This window comes from Monodon monoceros, unplaced genomic scaffold (genome assembly GCF_005190385.1).
Source record: "Monodon monoceros isolate NGI ecotype Baffin Bay Population unplaced genomic scaffold, NGI_Narwhal_1 Super_Scaffold_6, whole genome shotgun sequence".
Lineage (NCBI taxonomy): Eukaryota > Metazoa > Chordata > Mammalia > Artiodactyla > Monodontidae > Monodon > Monodon monoceros.
The window spans coordinates 50663903-50686761 of NW_021703783.1; the positions used below are offsets into that span (position 1 = coordinate 50663903).

The 22859-nt window shown below is 41.4% G+C and overlaps 1 protein-coding gene across 2 annotated transcripts in view; it reads left to right on the plus strand.

Moving 5' to 3' along the window:
- IRAK3 (interleukin 1 receptor associated kinase 3) overlaps window positions 1-22456 on the plus strand; it is a 48753-nt gene extending 26297 nt beyond the window's left edge. For both annotated transcript variants that reach the window (XM_029205608.1, XM_029205609.1), the window contains 7 exons: window positions 1430-1494; window positions 5143-5257; window positions 5936-6054; window positions 18754-18952; window positions 19284-19346; window positions 19441-19605; window positions 21500-22456. In XM_029205608.1, coding sequence (XP_029061441.1) covers window positions 1430-1494; window positions 5143-5257; window positions 5936-6054; window positions 18754-18952; window positions 19284-19346; window positions 19441-19605; window positions 21500-22015 — 1242 coding nt within the window. In that variant the 3' untranslated portion in view covers window positions 22016-22456. The remainder of the gene's footprint in view (window positions 1-1429; window positions 1495-5142; window positions 5258-5935; window positions 6055-18753; window positions 18953-19283; window positions 19347-19440; window positions 19606-21499) is intronic.
- Window positions 22457-22859: the final 403 nt, after the last annotated feature.

Below are 22859 nucleotides of genomic sequence, written 5' to 3' on the forward strand. Positions count from 1 at the left end.
ATTTGGGTAGGGACCTGAGACTCAGCATTTCCCACCAGCTCCCAGAGGAGCACAGAACACACTCTGAGCAGCAAGAGTGCTAGGGTAGCATGAACACGAAAACTAACCCCTTCAGTTTTTCAGATTAAGAAAACGAGGATCCCAGGGAGGTTTGGTGACAATAAGTCACAAATAATGAGTGTTAGAGGTGGGCCTGACACCCAGTCCACTCGCTCCCAGGGCAGTGGTTTTTTAAAATGTAAATTCTCATAATGTGGTCCTTGCAGATGATTTGTTAGACTAGTTTATTGTTTCTGACTTCTTCGGTTAACTTGGAAAATAGTTTCCAGGATTCCTGTTGGATTTCTCTCCCTTTGTTCCTGAGGACAGAGAGCTCTAAAAACTCTGCCATGGGACTTCCCTGGTGGCGCAGTGGTTAAGAATCCGCCTGCCAATGCAGGGGACACGGGTTCGACCGCTGGTCCAGGAAGATCCCACACACCGCGGAGCAACTAAGCCCGTGCACTACAACTACTGAGCCTGCGCTCTAGACCCCGTGCTCCGCAACAAGAGAAGCCACTGCAATGAGAAGCCCGCGCACCACAACGGAGAGTAGCCCCTGCTCGCAGCAACTAGAGAAAGCCCGCGCACAGCAACGAAGACCCAGTGCAGCCAAAAAAATAAATTAAATAAATAAATAAATATTTAAAAAGAAAACAAAAACAAAAAAGAACTCTGCCCTGTCTAGCAATTTGCAAACGATAACTGGAGCACACTTACTTTAACCCTTTCACGGTAGAAGTTAGGAATTTGAGATTCAGAGACATGCAACGATGTCAGGTGTATGAAGCCATCAAGAACAGTGGAGGTGCTCCATACAATATTATTGAATTCATTAATTTATTCATATGTCAGGCACTCTGCTAGCTTCTGAATCTCCTTTGAAGTAAGGAGTTATATGTTTCATTTTCCTAGTGGGCCCATTTTTTCAAAATTAGTACGAAAGTAAACTTGAACCAACAGCCAAATGACCCAAGTCATAAATGCCAAATTATTGAAATCAATTCTAATCAGAATACAACTATCACAACCAGGATTCTTTGAGATCAAGTGGGGAGTTTCTGTCATGGGATTTTCTTTGAATACATATTTTTGAATTCATGTAAATGTGTACAAAATATGGTGAAAGGGTTTGAATATAAAATAGAGCAGTATGATACATTTCATGAAAAACTTCTAATTCAAAAGCAGTGGTTCTAAATCTGTTTTGGGGTTAATGGATTTTTGAAAGTCTGATGCAAGCTAAGGATCCTCTCCCCAGAAAAATGTTCATATGCATTTATGCCATAAAGTATCTAATTTCAGGGAGACTATAGACCCTAGGTAAGAATCCCAGAAATAGAGAGATCCTTTCCTTATTTGTTTTCTTGTGTTTCTGTATGATATTTAGGAGAAAAAAATGCAATGTAAGAAACAATGGAAGAGCTTTTTATCTGAGCTTGAAGTTTTACTGCTGTGAGTATATTGCTTTGGATTTCTCCACTTGTGCCTGGTTTTCATCTCTGTTCATCTTTGATTCTACAGCACAGAGCTTGGCATGGTTGGCATTTAATAAATGTGGGTTGGATGTTAGAACATCGGGTAAAATTTTGACATCTGCTTTAGTATATTCCTTGGAATACATTTTAAAGTAGACCATTTACATAATTCACTTGAACATATTTTAACAAGAAACTGTCACAAGGAAATGGGTTAAATCATGTGTGACTAACATGACTGAATGTAAACTAATTCTTAGAACTTTAGAATTGTATATATATTACCATTTCCCCCCTTTCTTAGAGACATTCCAGTCAAGAAACTGTTTCATCAATATAAACCTCTTCTGGAAGAGAGTTTTTAGGTGAAGAAATCAAGTGCTTTCGATGTGCACATTATTTTCTGGGAATTCATTCATGAACTTGAAAGTCCTTGGAGACAAACTAAAATGACTTCATTTTCATATATATTCATATCTGCAGCTGTGCAACCTGTCTCACTGAAGGCCCCTAACCCTATAGAGTTCAGTCATCACCCTTTACAAACAGAAAATGTTCTTTTCAGATGTTTTCTAAACCAATACATGAATTGGGGGGAGAGAGGTATTATCCTAAATCCTTCTCCGTTTATACCCAGGACCAGAAATCAAAATGTTAGAGGCTAAGTATAAACACTTAATATATCATTTAGTCAACAAAAAACTAAAACCAAAATTTTAATAAGGTTTTTATATTTAAACTTTATTTCTTTGCTTATGAATAAATAATAAGTTCAGACACTTCAAAATTCCAAAAGGGCAAAAGGGTAAGCCAAGAGATTTTCTTCCACTATTCTCATCCAGCCACCCAGCTGATTTTCCCAAAGGCAACAGAATTATCAGTTTCCTGTATATCTTTTCAGAGATATTTTATGTGCAAGCATATATGTATTTTGTTTTCTTACTTTCCTCTTCTCACACAAGAGGTAGCATGCATACGTTGTTCACTTTGCTCATTTTAGTATTCCACTGTGTGCCGTGCTGTAATGTAATCAACCGGTTTCCTACTGATGGATGTTTAGATTTCTCCTAATCTTTTACTTAAGAAAAAAATGCTACAACAAGAAACCTTTTATATATGTTATTTCAGACCTGTTGGAAAACTTATCTAAGTTTTAATATCACTTAGAAAACTAAGAAAGCTTCACATAAATAAAATTATAGGGTCAAATGGTTGTATGTGTTACATGTTACCACATTGTCCTCCAGTAGAAGCTATATGAATTTACACTTATACCAGTCATATGTTAGAGTGCCTGGTTCCCCATATTCTTGATAACATAGCGTTTATTCTTTTGGTTTTTTCTAATGTGCTAAGTGGAAATGGTTTCTCAGTGTAGTTTAAATTTCTTTTTCTATGATGAATGAATCTTTTCATATATTGAGATGTATTTCCTTTTCCATGAAATATCTGTTAATGTTTTTTGCCCATTTTTTTATTAGGCTGTTGGGTTTTTTCTTAATGGTTTGTAAGAGCATTTTATATATTAGAGAAAATTAGCCCTATTTTTATGTTACAAGATACAAATAATTTTTTACCACATTTTCATTTGTCTTTGCTTATTCTAGTTTTGGCCATGTGAAAACAGTTTTCATGTAGTTGAATTTAATCTATACTTTCTCTTATGGATTCTGGGTTTTATATTATCGTTTAAAAGGCCTTCCCCACTGAGAGGTTATAAAATAGTTATGCCATTTTTTCCAAGTACTTTTATATTTTCATTTTTTATATTTGTATATCTGATCCATTTGGATTTATTCTGCTGACGCATTTATGTATTACTTTAGAGAGAATTAACAACTCTATGACATTGAATATTCCTGGTGTGCCATCATTATCATTTATATTGCTAATATTTCTTTAGTTTTAGGCCCTATACCAAGTAATTCACATCTATTAATTCTTTAATCCTCACAACAATCCTGTGAGGTGAGTCCTGCTATTATCCCCATTTTGCAGATGAGGAAACTGAGGCAGAGCATACTTTTTTTTTTTTTTAACAAGATCCAGTTTATTTCCTGAATCATACTCAATCTCCCTCTTCTCAGACATTTGCTAGTAAATAGGTCAGAGGCAGGCTTCTCCTCATAGAACATACTGTCTGGAGTGGGTTTAGGGGAGAAGTGCACAGGCAAACAGGCAATTTCAGTAAGTTAAATAATAAGACAAGCAAGTACAGAGCACTGAGGGAGGAGGAAATGCTAATTTGGGGAGGCGGGTGGGCGGCAGAGTAGGTGTCTTGGAAAAAGTAACGTCTAAGCTGAGACCTGAGGATGAGTTTTTTTTGTTTAATATTAAGGGAACTACTTAAGGGATTGTATTATGTGTTTATGTATGTATACTTACGCACACACACATATTGCCTTTCTTGAGGAAGAAGGAATAGAGGGACTCAGAAGGGAGGTGTATATATATATATACACACACACACAGACACACATGCACACACACACGTGTGTTTTATAGGTAAGTTTTGCTACTGAAGAAATGTGTAATAGGATTTTTTTCTTTTTTTTTTTTTTTGCGGTACGTGGGCCTCTCACTGCTGTGGCCTCTCCCATTGCGGAGCACAGGCTCCGGACGCTCAGGCTCAGCGGCCATGGCTCACGGGCCCAGCCGCTCCACGGCATGTGGGATCCTCCCGGACCGGGGCAGGAACCCATGTCCCCTGCATCGGCAGGCGGACTCTCAACCACTGCGCCACCAGGGAAGCCCTATAATAGGGTTTTATATATAACACCATTTATGGAAAAATAGCTTTATTTATTTTAATATCACCAGGCATGCCTAAGACATAGGAGGTGTTCCATAAATAATTGTTGAATTGAGCTGAGTTCACAGTATGTGTGGTGAATTTCACATGTTTTATATTTCATAGCTATTACTGGGTTCCATTGGTTTTCACAGTGATGACACATGCCCTCAAGAAATAGAGTTTTTTTAAAAAAGAACCTGAAAAATATATACGATACTGACACAGAATTCTGGGATTTAAAAATCAGTGATGTGTTTTTCAGCATCAAACTTGACTAGTCACATGGATTTCAGGTAACAATACAAGCTTTCTGAAGGCACTGGATGTCTCTTAACTGTGTGACTGGGGCCTAGTACAGCACTTGACATGGTAGCATTCAGTAAATGGATGAATGAAAACAGTCTTCCGAACTCTTCTATTTTGGTGATTTTAGTTACACATGTATACCTGAAGCAATGAAATGGATAATTTCAGTTGTATTATCTTTAATAAATAAGTTATATTGGGTTTCATGTTGATAAAAATAAGTTAATATCAAATATTGTTTCCTATTTGTTGTAAAGTTCCCCAAACCCCAAATCTTAAGAGCTCTTTACTTTCTTAAGATGTCTGTCTTATATTTGGATATGGGCTAATATCTGTCAGAACGCTTTAGACCAATTTGGAAGGCAAATCTGTATCATGTGTCCATTGAAATTCCTTCTCTCTTGGCCAAATTTATATTCTGCTTTATACCTATTCCCCAACCCACCCTACCATCCCCAAAACAGTGTTATTCATTTCCTATTTGAATAAACAGTTTGATGGATTTAAAAAATCTTTTGTTTCAAGGTTCCAACATCCAAACATATTGGAGTTGGCTGCATATTTTACAGAGAGTGAGAAGTTTTGCCTGGTTTATCCGTATATGAGAAATGGATCACTTTTTGACAGATTACAGTGTGTAGTAAGTTATATCTATTACTCTGCCTGATACTCTGACCCTCTAAAGCCCTGAGGCAGCTGCTGAAATACTTGAGCTATTGTGTGTTGTGCAACATGGTGGCCAGAAGAGTTGCTGGGTCCTTACTCCTCATTGATACCATGTCTCAAATGAGTTTACATCAACTACCCTTATTTCTCAGATAATTTTTATTTGCATAACTTTACGCAAAGTACCATTCAGTACAAAGGATAGACATAAAAGTGATAGACACCTTAAAGAGAAGGAACGAGGTTGAATAAATGCCATGGTTTCTCTTTTGTGACGTTTCTGAAAGATAAGTTTTAAAAACTGATTCCAAATTGGTTAAATTTCAATTAAGATGAGAATAAAAACGGATTATTTTCAGTTACCCACACTGTTGTCTGTTGTGCCACAATAATTTAAAAATCTTGTTTAGTGAACTCTTCAACATCTTATTAGCCATATTTCAATTAAAATAACATTAAAATTATTGGGTATTTCCATTGCCTATAAAGGGGCCTAGAACCAGCGTTGGTAGTAGAGGAAAACCTATTTTGAATTAAAAATAAGTTACGGTAAACTACAATGTTCATTTACCCCCTCTCGCCACCTCCTCATTAGCGTTCATTGGTTTTTACTCAGAAAATACAACCAAACCAACTACTGTTGTCTTTTCAGGGTGACACAGCCCCACTCTCTTGGCACATTCGAATCAGTATATTAATAGGAACAACCAAAGCCGTTCAGTACTTGCACAACACGGAACCGTGCTCCGTCATCTGTGGCAGTATATCAAGGTAAATTATCCCAGAGCTGTAGGTTACAGCTGAAGGCCCCTTTCATCATCATGGATGAGTCGGACATCACCCTATTTTCTGTCTGTAGTTTCCCTGGTGTGTGTGTAACGTGTTAAGAAATCTCATTGAAGTATTTAAAATCTTACCTTTTAATGAAAACATGTCTACCTAATTTTAAAGGCTGCACTTATATTGCCAATCGGAGAGTTTGTATTATCTTTGGGAATTATTAATGAACAGTGTAGGATAGACAGTTTTGTGTATTTTATTAATTATACCGCATAGCAAACTGTGAAATGAACCTGTATTCATCTCACTTTTTTAAAAAAAGAAACTGAGGTCTCAGGAAAGGTTAAGTGGCTTATACAGGGACTCCTCACAAGATAACAGTAGTGATGGGCAATTTAAATTCTTCCTCCCTGAGTCTCCAGCCTCCTGCCATGCCACTGAGCCCGCTGCCTCCTAGCTGTAGGTACTCACCTGTGACAAGCTGAGAGGCAATCCCAGTGTTCATTTTTGAGACACGTGAGAAGATTAGAAGCAACATCTTCCGTCTTTTTTCTTCTTCAGCAAACGTAAAGGATGATTCAGACAGAGTATACCCTGTAGCAAACCCCCCCACCGCACCCCGCTGTGCATTTTTCCTGTGTGCCCTTCATCATGAACCTGTCTCAAAGTAGGTAAATACACCTTTGCTGAATAGCAGAGGAGACTGAATTTAAAAGGCTCTGCCTCTTGTGAACCATCACCTAGTATCTTGGGAAAAACTTTAAGTGCGCCTTCAAGTTGAACCGAAGAGGAACTGATTGCTTACTTTGTTTTTCTGGTGAAGTGAATTTCATATAAAAAGACTCTAGATTTTGTTTTGTCCTGGGGGAGTGGTGGGGGTAGGGTGGAGGGGACACAACCCGTAGGCATCTGCTCCTGTCGCAGTGTGGCAGTTAATCAACTGCCCGTGGAATCAGTGTAAAATTTGTGCGCCCTCATGGGGCCTGGGACAGAGATGGACAGTGAAAGTCTCAACGGTCGGTGGAACCAACCACTAGGTTCCACCTAGTGGAACCTCCCTCTTCCACTCAGCTCTCAGCCAGCTCAGCACTGTAGGTGCTTAAATATATGTTCTAACTGGGTAGATAGATAAATAAATACCTGGAATTTTGCTATACATATCCTTTCTTTGGTTTAAAGTGGCTTGAACTTTTTTTTTTTTTTTTTTGGTACGCGAGCCTCTCACTGTTGCAGCCTCTCCCGTTGCGGAGCACAGGCTCCGGACGCGCAGGCTCAACGGCCACGGCTCACGGGCCCAGCCGCTCCGTGGCATGTGGGATCTTCCTGGACCGGGGCACGAACCCCCATCCCCTGCATCGGCAGGCGGACTCTCAACCACTGCGCCACCAGGGAAGCCGTGAACTTATTTTTAATCCCATGAAGTAATCCATTAATTTTAAACATTTTCCTTTTGTGTGACTGATTCATTACCTCCTTTCCTGAAAGCAGAGCTTGATAGGAAAGAGGGATGAGAAGGGAGACAGTGTGGAGGTCCTGGTACTTGATGGGAGAGGGGGACAGGGAAGGCCACCGACCAGAGCAAAGGGAACATCAGGATCCCGGCTCTGCCTGAGTCACAAGGCTTTCCCACAGCTGACACTGGGCAGGGAGATTTGCACGTGCCCGTCCAGCACGCCTCTCCTGCTTTTAGGTCAGAGCACAGGCTGTGACCCTCATTTCTGCTTTCTCGTGATTGGCAAGTGTCTTCAGGCAAGTTCCCAGGAAGTAGGCTCAGAGGCAGAGATTTGCCTGCAGGGGAATTTTTTGAGAATGCTCTCGGGAATAGCAAAAGTAAGGGAAGGAGGAGGAAGACAGAATTGGGCAGTTGGAGAAGCTGAGCTGGGATGTGGAAGTAGAGGGGACTGCTGAAGTTGGGGTGGCCCTTAGAAACTATCCCCAAATGAGGCAAGGTGCTTGGGTTTTGGCATCCCTGCATCCAGCCAGCCCCGAGTGGGGCTGTATTGGGGTGAGGCAGCTCCCTTCTCCCACTGGCAATTCCCAGGTTGGGGCTCAGCTGGGAGCCCTCAGCAGCCACGCCTGCCTGTTGGGGACCGAGTGCCTCCCTGGATCGGGAAGGAAGGATGGGGCCACACCACTGCAGCCGCCACAGTTAGGGAGGAAGTCGGCTGCATGGCGCTCTGCAAAATGTGACCAAATGATTTTCTTTTTCTTGTACTTTCCTCCCCACCTTCTTGCCATCCTGTCCTTTTAGTTCAGTATCCACAATTGTTTAAATCAGAGAGCTCTGGTTTAAGAAGCTGGCTTTAAAATGCGATTCTGAGCCAACTGCTTGACTCCTCTACGCCTCAGGTTTTTTTCTCTGCGAGGTGCTAATAAGAGAATAATAGCTTCTACCCCTTAGGGTTAAATGGCAGAAAGTCTTTCTGGTGCTTGGCAAAGAGGATGCACTCACTAAATGGTGGCTCCTGTTATAATGGTCAAGAAGTGGTAGGAGTAGCAGAGGCGGAGGCTAAGAGATATTCTGGCCGTTCAGCCTTTTTACTTATCACCCTTTTACTTATTGTCTTGGTCCGTTTGGGCTGCTCTAACAGAAATACTGTAAATTGAGTGGCTTATACACAGTACACGTTTATTTCTCATAGTTCTGGAGGCTGGGAAATCCAAGATCATGGCCCTGGCCGATTCTGTGTCCCGTGAGAGCTCACAGATGGCCGTCTTTTCTCTGGTGGAAGGTGTGAGGGGTCTCTCTGGGGTCTCTTTTATGAGGGCACTAATCCCATTCATGAGGGGAGCCGTTATGACCTAATCACCTCCCAAAGGCCCCACCTCCTAATACCGTCACATTGAGGGTTAGGATTTCAACATAGGAATTTAGGGGGGACACAAATATTCAGTCCATAGCCCTTACCTCTATCATCAATTTATTGCGTTTGAAAAGTGGACATACAAACTAAGTTCTCTTTTAATAAAAATCTTTTCTGTGTTAGCACATGTTTATTGAACATTTTGCAAATCACATTCCTTTTTAGTTCACAAATATTTATGGAACATCTGCTGTGTGCAGAGCATTGTCTTAGACCACAGTTGGGGGAAGACATTGACGATCATAGTCTTGACCTGGAAGCTTCAACCTGGTGATCAGATCGATAGTGAAAACACAGAAAATATATGGTGTGACACTATATATGCCTAATGTGTGGTTGGTCTGAGAAGGCTAGTTCTAATTAGGTAGTTCCAAGCCAAATCTTTGAGGAGATGGTCATTGTCAGTGGATTGGTTGAAAGAAGGGAAGAGAATATTCCTGGTGGAGGCATAATTTATTCAAGGGAACAGAGTAAAGAAATGCTGGGTGTATAATGAAATCAAGACAAGTTAGTTGAGGGACTTCCCTGGTGGTCCATTGGCCAACACTCCGCACTCCCAATGCAGGGGACCTGGGTTTGATCCCTGCTCAGGGAACTAGATCCCACGTGCCACAACTAAAGATCCCGCATGCCGCAACTAACACCCGGCACAGCCAAATAAATAAATAAACACTTAAAAAAAAAAACAAAAAACGACAAGTTGGTTGATTGGAGAGGAAAGGATGAGATTGGAGAATAATGAAAGATAAGACTGGAGAAAAATAAGGAAAACTGTGGGGAGAGGGTTGGATGGAGCTTTGAACACTTCCTAGGCTGAGGACCTGAGTTTGATAAGCTAGGCTCTTACACGGGACTCTGAGGCTTCTTCTCTCTGGGGTATAGGTGGGAACAGAAAGGTTCTGAAGTCTCTTAGGTGGTCTCACAATTTAAAAGGAGGCTATATCTTTCAGGCCAGTATCCCAGGTGTTTGTCTGGATGTGCTGAGCTGTAAAATCACTTAAATAACACAGAGTGCTCAGCAGGTAATATTGATACGAGTAGCAAAAGAGATCTGATCAGAGAAAGGTAGAATTTCATGGAAGAGGCAGGATTGAGCTGGAAGTGAAGCTAGCAGCGTATTTTATTTTATTTTTTGTTGGTGAAGGGGCTGCTGCGGATTGTTGCCTTTCTGGGTTTTCCAGAGGGTTCAAGGGCTCAAACATAACCATCTATAGATTACACCCACCCAGTCATGTGTCAAGGTGTGGAATTCTGGGGCTCTGGGCATTGATTTGAGAATTGTGGTTTCACAAGGGTTCAACAGTGTGTCCCCGTCTGTTCCAGAGCAATTCAGCCCCCTCCACAGCCACGGAACTCTTGGCCTTTCTGCTGAGCCTGCCGGCAAAGGTGTTAATTAGTGCCAACTATAACAGTAGACTTTCCCCCCTTCCTTTGGTGATGTGCACACCTGTTCTCTAGAAACTGGAATGAGACCAGCTCATTTCATTCAGGGCACTGAACATGTGTCAGATGGTAATGACACTCAGTCCCCTGCAGTCTTGACCAAACGTGAATTGGCTGACCTAGATCACCCTCCTGAATCTCTTTTAAATGAATCCTTTACTCCGTTCTAAACTTGGGCCTCCCCGATTCTTGGTCCCACTGTGTACAGCCTTGTGCTTTCAGGGACGTCCGAAATCCCTACTATTCGGCCTTTGTCATATTAATTTTCTAATTCTTTGCGAGGAAAGGCAGCTTCTTGAAGAGATGTCATTTTATGGCACAGCCCTGATAATTGGCTCAAAAAAGGACATCTCAGTATGTGTTAAAACAGTGACCTTTTCTGTGAGTAAGTCAGGGCTCTGTTTTTGTTGAAGTGAGAAATGGAAAACCTTTCTTTTCTTTTCTGCACTTGGGCCTCAGACTGATGAATCACCAAAGGTTTATCGTACATCATTTGACATTATTAAATATTGTTTTTAATAGTATGAAATAACATACAGTGTACATAAAGTGACAGTGCAAAAAGCCAAATTGAAATAGTAAGCAGTACACAATTATAACCTTGTAGAACTACAACTTCAGGAATTAAAAAAAAAGATTAAAAGTGGAGCATACCAAAATATCAATAAGGCTTTAATTAGATGGAGAGACTATGGCTTTTCATTTAATGGCTTATTTTTTACTTCTACTTGATATTAAATTCTTATTTAAGGATTATGTCTACTCTTATAATAAAAATAAAATTTATTAGAAAAATAATAACTCAGCATCAGACCTTTCTATCTCAAACCAGGGAATCAGAAATTTCAAGAAGGAGTCTCTAGTTGCTGAATGATATCCCAAAGTTTCTTTTCATTCTCTGTAATTAATTCTGTCTGCAAAGAAGCTTGATAATCTCACACCTTCGTTGTTTTAAAAATAGTTAAAAAAATGAAGATTGTAAGGTTACCCTTCAGCAGCCTGGTGCCCAAAGTATGAGCAGCACCTTCTGTCTGGGAAACACGAAATGCTGTCACGGGGGTGACGTGGAAAGAGCACAGGAAGTCTGGGTTCAAGTCCAGGCCCTGCCCCCCACTCTCAGGCCACAGTTTTCTCACTTGTACATCAGAGCCAAGTGGGATAATCTCGAGTTGGACCTCTTCTTGCTTTCAAATTCTGTGCCATTTCACCTGCTTGTTTTTGTACTGTGCTCTATACTCACAAATCTAGGGGTTGTGGCTGGAGAATGACATGACACCACATTTTCTTAGATCTTGGCCAAGCTTTCCCCTGATCAGCTTCTGAGTGAGGATGAGCTCAGATATGTTTCAGGAGGCACCTCCAGACACCTGCTCACCCTAGAGCAGGTTAGGGAGAGTTCTGACTTGCCTGTTTTCCAGAAACACCCCTCCCCAGTCTTTTCCCTGTCCCTCCCCCTTTCCAGCACCCACCCCAGTGATCTCATTGCTGCCCCTGTCTCTTGTCACTGCCTAAGGGTGTGGCCTTTGGGGTCTCCCAGGTCTCAGTACAAACGCCAGCTTTACTACTTTCCAGCGGTGGGATCGTGGGTAAATTACTCAATTCCTTGAGGCTCAGTCTCCTTATATGGAACTAGAACCACTGTACTTCTTCCCAGGGTTGTGAGGATGAAATAAGATTATCTCTGTGAAGCACAGCCCAGGGTTTGGCAGTGAGTTTAGTTCCTCCCACCTAATGGAGACTCAGGTATCTCATCTGACCTGTCCTTGGACCCCTGCACAGCACATTGTTAGACCTCTATTTGGGTGCAGCTCTAAATATTAGAACTTCCTCTGCGCTGCACCAAAATGTGACTCGCCCATTAGCCGTTATTTTGGCACCGGAATGATCTATATACAACTAAAGAGAAGAAGGGATAAAATTAATTTCCTTTCTGCCTTGTAATCAACAGTTTCTTGATCTTTTACGAATAGCTGAATCAAGAGATGTTTCTTTCAGTTAACTATAGTGAATCTAGAGGACACCGAACAGGGAAGTAGGAGGGCTAGGCTTTAGTGTAAGCTATTTTGCATAGAATGAGTCATTTCAACCAGCTGGGCCTCATTTACCTCATCTAAAAAAAGTGGTTATACTTTTAGCAGCACTGACAAATCTGTTTCGTCTCACATTCCATCTTTGATTGGTTGGTAATGACTTCCCGTGTGCCTTGTCGAAAGGGAATCTGGGGTGGGTGGCTCTGAACTCAGTTAGTGATGTCTGCCAAGAATGTGGGAGGATGTTTTGGCCACATTTGGGCCACATACCTGCCCTATGCCCAGTGGTCTAAGGCTGCTTACGGTTTCAAATTCTCTTAATTTACAAACTGATTATATGATCAGATGTTTACTTGGTATCTTCTATAGATTCAGCATTATGCTTCTGTAAACAGCAGAAGCTGGTCTCAGAGGGAGTGCCAAATCGAAGAGGGCAGGGTGTACGGTAGGAACTTGGAGAAAGGAGGGCCGCTGGAGTTCAGAGCAGTCGAGTGGAAACTCCATGGAGGAGGTGAATCAAGCCGCATAGTGGATTTGGATGACAATAAGTGGGAGGGAGTACTTTGCAGGTAAGGGGAGCAGCATAAAGAAGGCCCCCAGACAGCAGTAAGCCCAGTCTATCCTGACTGCACTGCTAAGTGTCAGTACCTTCAGCGTGGCTGATAGGCTGCAGACGTATTAGGGAGCTCAGTGATAGCCAGGGGACTGAGTTTACGCATCGTTTGGTCTTAATCAAGTTCGTTGGTTTGACAGAGGAGAAAGCTGAGACTTCCAGAGGTTAGTAACCTGCCTCAGTCACATATCTGTAGATGGGTTGAGGAGGTGGGTTCCACACTTGTGTGGGTCCAACAGTCATGCTCTTATTAGGTAATTAAGCCTTTCTAGCCGGGACTCCTGGGAGCATGTCGGCTTCATCAGCAGAGGCAGGGAGATGGGACAGGAGAGGAGAACATAATTAGTATGTGCAAATTTGGAAACGTTGACCTTGGACTCCTAGTGAAAACGGCAGCAGGCGGCCGACTTTGGGGGGGAGATTAGGCCTGGTGGTCTGCATTCGGAATCTTCGCCTTGTGCAAGCAGAGAGGGAGAGTAAATTGTCTTCGGAGGAAGACACTGTCAAGGACACAGCTGCAGAACACCAAGGATGAAGCCGAGACCACATTTCAAAGGTATTTTCAAGAAGTCTGCTGGTTTAGTTACCCCCAAAATGTCTTAGTAATTTGAACTCTGCAAAGAGAATGTTATAAAAACAAAATCCATTTCCAGATGGTGGAATTTGAGGAGGAAAAGGATTGAAAGAAAAGACTCCTAAAGAGTTGAAGTCTCTGTTCTTGGCGAAAGACCCTCACATTTTTATTGGGGAAAACGAAGAAGTTTTTGAATTACGGGATCACATAAAAGCATCTGAAGGCAGTAAACCTTCTTGTTATTTCCATCTTATTCCTTAGCGAGCTTAACTGTTTTCACATTTATGAATGATTTTAAATTGAAATGCATTTTACCCCCGGCATTTTTCATCCCAGACATTCATTCTTGTTATTGTTGCCAAAATGAGGAGATAATCTTGGGGAACATTTCTAATGTTTCCTACAAGATCATGTTCTCTTATGGTATGGCCGTGTGTCTCCTGCCAAGTGAAACAGTCTTTCATACAAGGGAGGTGGTCTAGGAAAGAAAGGAAGGAAGAAGCCATCTGCTTAAAAATGAATTTTTTAAAAATGGACATTGATCAAATATATATGGCCTAATAAGTACGTAGGGAATTTCCTTTGTGAGGGACTAGAAAGACTGAGTAGTTGGGAAGGAGGGTGGGCAGCCACACATGGGCTTCTTCATTGTGACTGTGTCACCCTTGCCCATGGGCCCAAGCTCCTCCTGCCTTTACCGCAAGACCTGATGTGTGTGGCGAGGCCACTGGGCTCCAGCTCAGCGTTCAGCAGGGACCGAAAATACAGGGAATGCAAATGTTTGTTTGATTGATGGTTTAATTAACCAGTCTCCTCCCTGTCTGACGTCACCCCCCTCCCCCGCCAAAAAAAACCTACTTTTGTTTTTCAGAGACATTTTAGATATAGCAATTCTTTTTCTTCAGATTTTTCCTATTTCCCCCCTGGTGCCTGCCTTCTTCTAAAATATCCAAATATGTTCATTTTTTCTAAGGAATGCCAAAACAAATATTACGTAAATTAAAATTTTCCCTATCAATTTTATTTACCACTATTGTCTCTAAGCCCCAGTGTTCATTTATTTATATACAGGAACACATACATGCGTGCGCACATACATACCAAACAATATGTATATTTTTCTCTCCATGGTCTTAAAATATCTGGGAATATTAGTTTAGTCAGGTTCTTCCAGAAGTTCTCTGGAACTATTTTGAAACACACCTGATGCCTGGAAACTGATTAACCCAAGGGTGTTCAGATCTCCAGGGTTATCCTGCAACCCTCTGTACCTTTGTTACATCAAATTGGTGTCCTTGAACTTCTAGAGACACCTAACCAAGTTCTGTAGGATTTTAAGGTAAGGTGGTGGGTATCGGCTGGACAGTGGCCAGACTATATCCTTGAAAGCGTGTTTCGAGGCTCTCCCTGTGCATCAGGCACTCTGCTTATGTTTTCTCATTTAGTCCTTGTGACAATCCTGTGAGGTGAGCATCATCAGATCTTTTTACCTACAAGGAAGCTGAGGCTCAGGGAAGTTGTGCTAGTTTGGTCAGAGACGAAATTTCACACTTAAAGGAGGAAGACCCCTTATCGTCTGGGCCTAGGACTCACAAGACACCAATAAAGCAAGAACAAGCCATAATACTGTCTCTGAGTGCTGCCTAGGTCAATGGGAAAGAAAGGGAAAGCTGTATAATCCAAGAGGGGCATTAAGGGTTTCAGCTTCGCATCATTTGAGGCCAGATACACTGCTTGCTGAAGTGGGAGAGGGTGTGTATGCCTTTTTCCAGTAATCTGCAGGTTGTCGGAGAAACTGGGTCTTCCCTCATCTGGTGAGGGGTGTCTTGGTGTTGCAACAGCAGTGACACAGACAGCAAGCTGCCCTGTTGCCTCAGGCTGTCATGGAGAGCCAGTTGGGTGCTCTTTATCTCTGGGGCCAATTAAGTGAAGTCTAGACTTTTCCTGAGAGTTGCCAGGTATTCAGGGACTGGGCTACTGAGCACAAACAACTCCCCCTAAAATCAAAATATAGATACAGATTTTTAAAAACCAGTCATGCGCTTACATGTCAAACATATTTGCACTTAAATTCAGATCCTGCGTTACAATCTAGTGTATCATCTTGCTTTATATTTAAGGCCCAAGGGCTTCAGCTTTAAATTAGGAGACAACGTGAGCCGAAGGTACCCGAAAAGATTTGTCCTAGAGACCCCTAGCAATAGAGAGATGAAGTAACATCCCCAGAATCAGAATACAAATTCACCACTTTGTGTGGGATTTTCCCCATCACCTTAATGTACCACTACTAGTCCTTCTGCTAGAAGAGTTATCTAGAGAGGTGGTGGTCTCTCTGCTACAGTAAGTAGCCTTGTGGGAGAGAAGAGAAGAAATAGGTGGTAGAAGCACTAAATTGCAGGCGTGGGCCATTGGATGTTTCTCATCTGTTTGTTGCATTCTGTTGTTACGTGATTTTAGTTATTTTATGTTGTCTTTGTTTTGTTAGTCTGTTTTTACTCCTGTAGGGTGAATGCATTCAGTTGACCTGCAAGGTAGCTGAAGGCACCTTATGTTTGAACATTCTATTTGAGGTTGAAGGAGGGGAAAGAATTCAGGTACAATTGATTGTTGAAGGGCCTTTTGCAGTTCCCACTTTCCTAAAAGAGAACATCCTTCTTCCTCAGCTACCATTAACCTTTATTTAGAACAGAGTAAATCACTGGACTCAAAATTTATGTTGTACACTAAAGTCTGCTGGTAAACAATTTGTCTTTACACTTTCATTATTCAAAGTGTAAATGCAGTGCCCTGGAACAATTTCACATTCTTATTGATGGCTTCTCACTGACCCAAAGTCCTCTGTGTAACCCAAAGTCCTTTATTGTGTAATGCTGTGTAACGCTGTGGTTACTCAGCTCACCTCTGCCTAGCTCTTACAGAAGCATGAGTCACCAGTTGCTGAAAACTTCCCCAGTTTTTCTGAGGATCAAATAAATGGATTAGATTATGAGTGGTGGTGTTTCTTTTTTTCCTTTTGTACTTAGAAAAGACCTATTCTTCAGGGATTCTGTTTCACCAATTCAGCTTTTTGCATTCTCTTTTAAGTTATGGTTTTATACCATCTTTAAGGCTAGGGTGAAGGAAGAAGAGGGTGAGATGTTTGACCTTGAAGATCTGGCATTCAGATCTTTGCTGTCCTCCTCTTATGCTGAAATAAAGCGGGGTGGGGGGCAGTGGTAGGGCAGGGGGGCAGAAGCTTGGGTCCTGGTAATGAGAGTTAATGAAACTCTCTGCCCACCTCACCTCCTGGCACACCTGGCAAACTCCTGCATTAAATACCCCGGGACTCTGAAATGATCAGGGCATCTCTGGAAGCCCCAGCCTTGATCTGAACAAGTGAAGTGTACACCTATGGAAGAAGTCATTAAGAGCTAAATGTCTGTTCTTATCTAGAGCTGGGTTGAAGGTAGGATCTGGCTCTAATGTATTCCTCATATTCAGAGGTTCAGGATAGCTACCACCGTTCTCCAACTGAGAAAGTGGAAGACCAGGTAAGGAGTAACATAGATGGTGCTGTGTGAGACCCCATCTGACCTCAGAAACTGCCAGGTTTGAAATATCTGGGGAGAAAAGACCAGGCAAGGAGAATAATGAGGACTGTGCTTACTGACACAAGTCTAGAGAGCCAGGCCTTCTCTGACTTTCTCCTTGTAGGTACAAGGATCACGCAACAGGTAAAGGCCCTCAGCTTATGGACAAGGTGGGCTCTTTGGACCTTGAAACTCTCCTGCCACCTTTAGAGGAGGGAGAGTGAAATAAAGTTTAGAGCACACCTTTCTCTATCCTTAAAGGGCCTTGGGGAGTCCCATCATTTTGTCTGTTGTCAACTCAGTCCTAGACAAAGTCTGGACTAGAATTCTCAAGACATTAGCATCAAGTCCTCTAAATAGAACTAGGACTCAATACTCTGAATCATAATAAGACCTGTAGTTCAGACCTTAGAACTAGGGTCTGCCTGTGGGCCTACTTGTATAGGGACAGCAAGAATTTCTAGAACTTTCATAAGATCCAATATTCTAGACTAAGAATTTCTTCTTCTTATCCTATAGCTATTACCACTTTTACTACAAATATCCCATGTGGCATTTTGGATGGGCAGGCCTACTGTTGGAAGCTTTGGTTTCAGGGGACGAAAAGCAAGCTCTAGAAAGCCCTAAGTAAAGTGGAAAAGTAGATGGCTTTCTCACGATCCACCCACTTCTTTTATCAATATCCATCTGCTGTCTTATGAGGGGTTGCTAATCTTCATCTCAGCTACCAGTATTGAGCATTACTGTACGCCAGGCTATTTATATGCCCCATATCAGTTCTGTGAGTTCTGTTTTCTTCCTCATTTCACATGTGAGGAAAGATGACATTGAGGCTTACAGGGTGATATAACCCACCGGCATTCACAGAGCCAGGAAGAGGCAGAGCTGGGACTTGCTCCCAGGTGTGTGCCCTGTGAAAAGCTTATCATTTCCCACCCCTGCGAAGACCACCCTTCAGAGATAAAAGAATCTGCTGCTTGTTCTCAGCTAAGATGTTAAGGGACTATTGAGGTGTTTATGTGCCAAGCAGCTAAAACTGACTCTGAGCACTTTGCCTTTGCCTCTGCAGATATTTATATTTAAAAAAGACTCAAAGACAAAAAATCCATAGAGGTGGAACAACGGAATAGTGTTATTAGGAAGGCAGGGGCTACCAAAGCTTCCGCAAATTACTGCAGAGCAGCAGCTCTAAGCCGAGCATTCCACAACACAGCCCTGTGCACATCAGACACTTAATTATAATCTGATTAAAACTCAGTTAATGGTCTCATTACATGCATGTAAGAAGAACACAAGGAAAGCTGCTTTGGTTAACCTTAGTTTCTGCTGTTGACAAAGCATCAGCCTTATCCACCAACTCCATATATGTGCCTGTAAATTTGAAATGCCTGCTGTTCCTAGGTCAGGAGTTTGGTTTAGGTTTTATACAACACTTGGATTTATACTTTAAGAAAAATGAGAAAATGTCCTTTAAAAAGTTCATGGAAAATAACATACGGCTTTACTTGGAATTGATCAGATATAATGGTGAGCGTGTCCTGTTTTCGAAATACCTTTATGATGTGTTTGTCTTGTTTGCCCTTGATCACAATTTCAGTGCAAACATACTTCTGGATGATCAGTTTCAACCCAAACTAACTGATTTTGCCATGGCACACATCCGACCCCACCTAGAACCTCAGAGCTCTGTCCTAAGCATGACCAGCAGCAGCAGTAAGCATTTGTGGTACATGCCAGAAGAGTACATCAGACAGGGCAAACTTTCTGTTAAAACAGACGTCTACAGCTTTGGAATTGTAAGTACCAACTACCAGTTAACAAAGTAGAAGAGTTTGTTGCCAAGAATACACTAAATTCCAAGAATTATTTTAAAGGCTTTAGCTTTTAGACCTATTGATTTTCTGTTACTCATTGTCTTATACATTAATTTTGTGTAATCAATCAAGTAATGAAATGTAAAGTCATTAATTAGAATGAACTGTATTCAGCATTGAGGTTAATAGTCACGACTAATTATGTGTATATATTTAATATTTGTAATATTTTAATATTTATAATAATTTAGTAATTATTACTATGTGTATAATATTAATATTATGTAGCTGACTTTCTATATGTTCCTTGTAGGTAATAATGGAAGTTCTGACAGGTTGTAAAGTGGTGTTAGATGAGCCAAAGCATATCCAGCTGGTAAGAATTGTCTTCATCTCTGTGCCTATTTCTTGGTCACTTTCCGGATAGATTCTGAGCTCTCAGTGATGAGTTTGTCTCCTTTTCTTCCTAGAGGGATCTCCTTATAGAATTGCTGGAGAAGAGAGGCCTCGATTCATGTATCTCATTTCTAGATAAGAAAGTACATCCCTGTCCTCGGAATTTTTCCGCCAAGCTGTTCTCTTTGGCAGGCCAGTGTGCTGCAACACGGGCAAAATTAAGACCCTCGATGGATGAAGTACGTATACCCATGGTTTTATTAAAAACTGAGTCCATGGAACCATGGAAAATCTAAATTAGATAAATTGTGTATCTATGTGAATATCAATGAGACAAATGCAGCTCTCAACAGAGAATTCTCACCTAATAGATAGCTTTTCCAGATCAGAAAGTCACATCGTTTGGTACTCTGAAAGAGGGTATTACTGGGTGGGACCAGGGCAACCACAAAAAATTTAATGAAAAGACATGTGACTAATTTGGAGAGAATATTTTATTCAACGTTCGTGAAGAGATCTGGTCCATTAAGAATGAAGCATACGGGAATTCCCTGGTGGTCCAGTGGTTAGGACTCAGCGCTTTCACTGCCAGGGCCTGGTTTCAAACCCTGGTTGGGGAACTAAGATTCCACATGCTGCGTGGTGTGGCCAAATTTTTTAAAAAATGCATCATGTATTTCCCTTATTGATTTTTAAATTTACTCATCTGTCCATCAATCATCTAGACATTTATTTGTTTACAATAAACAAATATTTAGTACCTGCTTTGCACGTACCAGACTTTGGACTAGGTGCTGGTGATACAACAGTGATCAAGATACTGAATTGCTGCCCTTCAGCTCACAGTTCAAAGGGGGAGTCAGATCTATAAACATGAAGTTTCGGCACCAGAAGATAAGCACAATGATAGATGGGAGCGTAGAGTCAGAATACGTCCCAGCCTATGAAGTCAAGGAAGCTTCTTGATGGAGGTGATAGCTGAGCTATGATCTGAAGAACAGGTTGGATTTAGGTATTAAAGATAGAAGGACATTCCAGGGAGAGAATCTACACCTGCAAAGGCTCAGAGGTGCAGTGGATTCCTTGGCACCAAGACTGCAGATTGTCTAGCACCATGGAAGTGGGATGGTGGAGAGCAAAAGCTGGACGTGTTTAAAATAATAGGAGGTTCCAGGTGATCGAGGGACATGAATTCCATTCTAGGAATTTGGATTCCATCCTAAGTCTATTGTAGAGCCATGGAAGGGTTTTAAACAAGGAGTTGACATAATCAGAATATAAAGACCATCGGCCTGGGAGTCAGGAGAGCTGTGTTCTAGGCCTGACACCACAAGTAAGAGCTGTGCGACCTGCAATCTTGGGCCCGGAAAGGAGCTTTGAGATATATAGTGGAGGGAACGTGAAATTGGGAGCCAGAAGACGTGGGGTCAGGCAACAGGTCTGCTCCTTACTGGCTAGCGATAGTGATTCCCTTTTCTGAGCCTCAGCCTTTTCATCTATAAAGTGAGGATATTAATGTTTGTGCAGCTTAAATGAGGTGATGTGTGTGAAAACACTTTGTAAATTATAAAGCTCTCTATATGTATTTTTTAAATTACGTGTGTGTGTAAATGTATGTTATTTTATATCAGGTTAATGGTTCTCAATTCAGCTGCATATGCAAAGCTTGTAAAATACAGATCCCTGGGCCCCCATGTCCATATTTTTTGAATGACCATCTTTAGGTTGGGGCTAAGGGATCTGTTTTTTAAGAAAGCTTCCCTAGGTAGTCTGGCATTTGAGAACTATAGATTGGGTTCACCATCCCCTGACCCCTTCCAATCCTCCACATATTAAGGCTGAAGTAAAAAATGATAAGAGATTCATCCAAGGTCACAAAGTAGTTGGTGGCAAATCTAGGCATAAAGTCAGGTCTCTTGATAATCAATTTCTTTTCTACTTTGCTTCAAGTCACTTAATTTATTAACATGAAGGAGTTTAGCTAATCTTTAATTCCTTTGCATTTCAAATTCTATAGTTGAATTTATATCATGAAAATAAGAGAATATTCCTTAATAGGTAGACAGAAAAAAAAGGTAAAAGGAGAGGTTATTCAGACTTCACCCAATGTGTGTTGGCTTCTTGGTTAATCAGGTCCTAACTGTTCTTGAAAGTACTCAAGCCAGCTTGTATTTTGCGGAAGATCCTCCCACATCCTTGAAGTCCTTCAGGAGTCCTTCTCCTCTGTTCTTCGATAATGTACCAAGTATTCCAGTGGAAGATGATGAAAACCAGAATAATCCATCGCTGCCTCATGATAAAGGTTGGAGAAAAGGGAGAACGACTCAGAAAACTCCCTTTGAATGCAGCCAGTCTGAGGTTACATTCCTGGGCTTTGACAGAAAGACAGGGAGTGGGAGGAATGAGGACCCTAGCAATGTGCCCAGTTCTGCTTGTGAAGAAAGTTTGTCTCCAAAGCATGCAGCTCCATCCCAGGATTTGGGGGCCTCTGGTGTGAATATGGACCCTTCTGCGGAAGTTCCAGGGCATTCCTACAGGAGCATGCCAGTGGAGGCTAGCTGTTCCTCTGAATTTTCATGGAATGAATGTGAACAGTACAAAAAGGCTTCAGTTTCACCAGAAGATAAAGAAGAAAGCAAGTATTGCTGAGGCACCTGAGTACAGGTCTCATCTTGGGAAGACATTGTCTTTATTGGTAGCGCCAAGAGGACGATTGATGGTGAATTTGGGTAATGCAGATCAATGATCGGAACAATTCTATTCCATTCCTTCCAACTTGTAGAACAGAGTGGCTTAAAGTTTTGTTTTAGCACGATCATTGCCTCATGATCAAACCTGGACTAAATTAGAACCATTCAGAATTACTTAAGATTGTAGACTCTGACTTCAGACAAAACAATCAAAACCTACCAAAATGGAAGTGGATTCCAGTGTCTTCTCCCTCAGCATCCATGTGACTCCTCAGAGCCTCCAGTCTGCCAAGTACATTCAGTTCAGTTGGATTCCATTGTTTTTGTTTAGCTTGCTTGCGAAGGTCGTCAGAAACGTCTAACTTGTAAATGTTAATAGATACCATACCTTTTTAAAGAATTGCCTTTTTGCTTATTTCAATCAACTCTTAGTATATTTCTGTTCATCCCTGTCAAGTCTGCCTATCTGAACATGAGCCATGACGTGCCCAAGATCTGTATTTCTGTATTTAAACTCTTAAGATAGTTTATCTCATATAATATTGACTATTATTACAATTTTTTTTACATAGAGACTATTATATCCTGAATAGAATGTATGAAATTTTAATCAAGCCATTTTTGTTCCAAGAAAATGGCTGGTCATAAAGGCCTAGGTCAGTTTTTTCTTTGATTCCAACTCTGTGCCTTTCCTGCTGGTGTTTACTAGATCTCCCCCTTTTGAAATCCTACCCAATCTTTCAGGGCCCACCATAACTGCCATCCTCCAGGAAGCTTTCCTAATCTTTCCAGCCAATAGTACT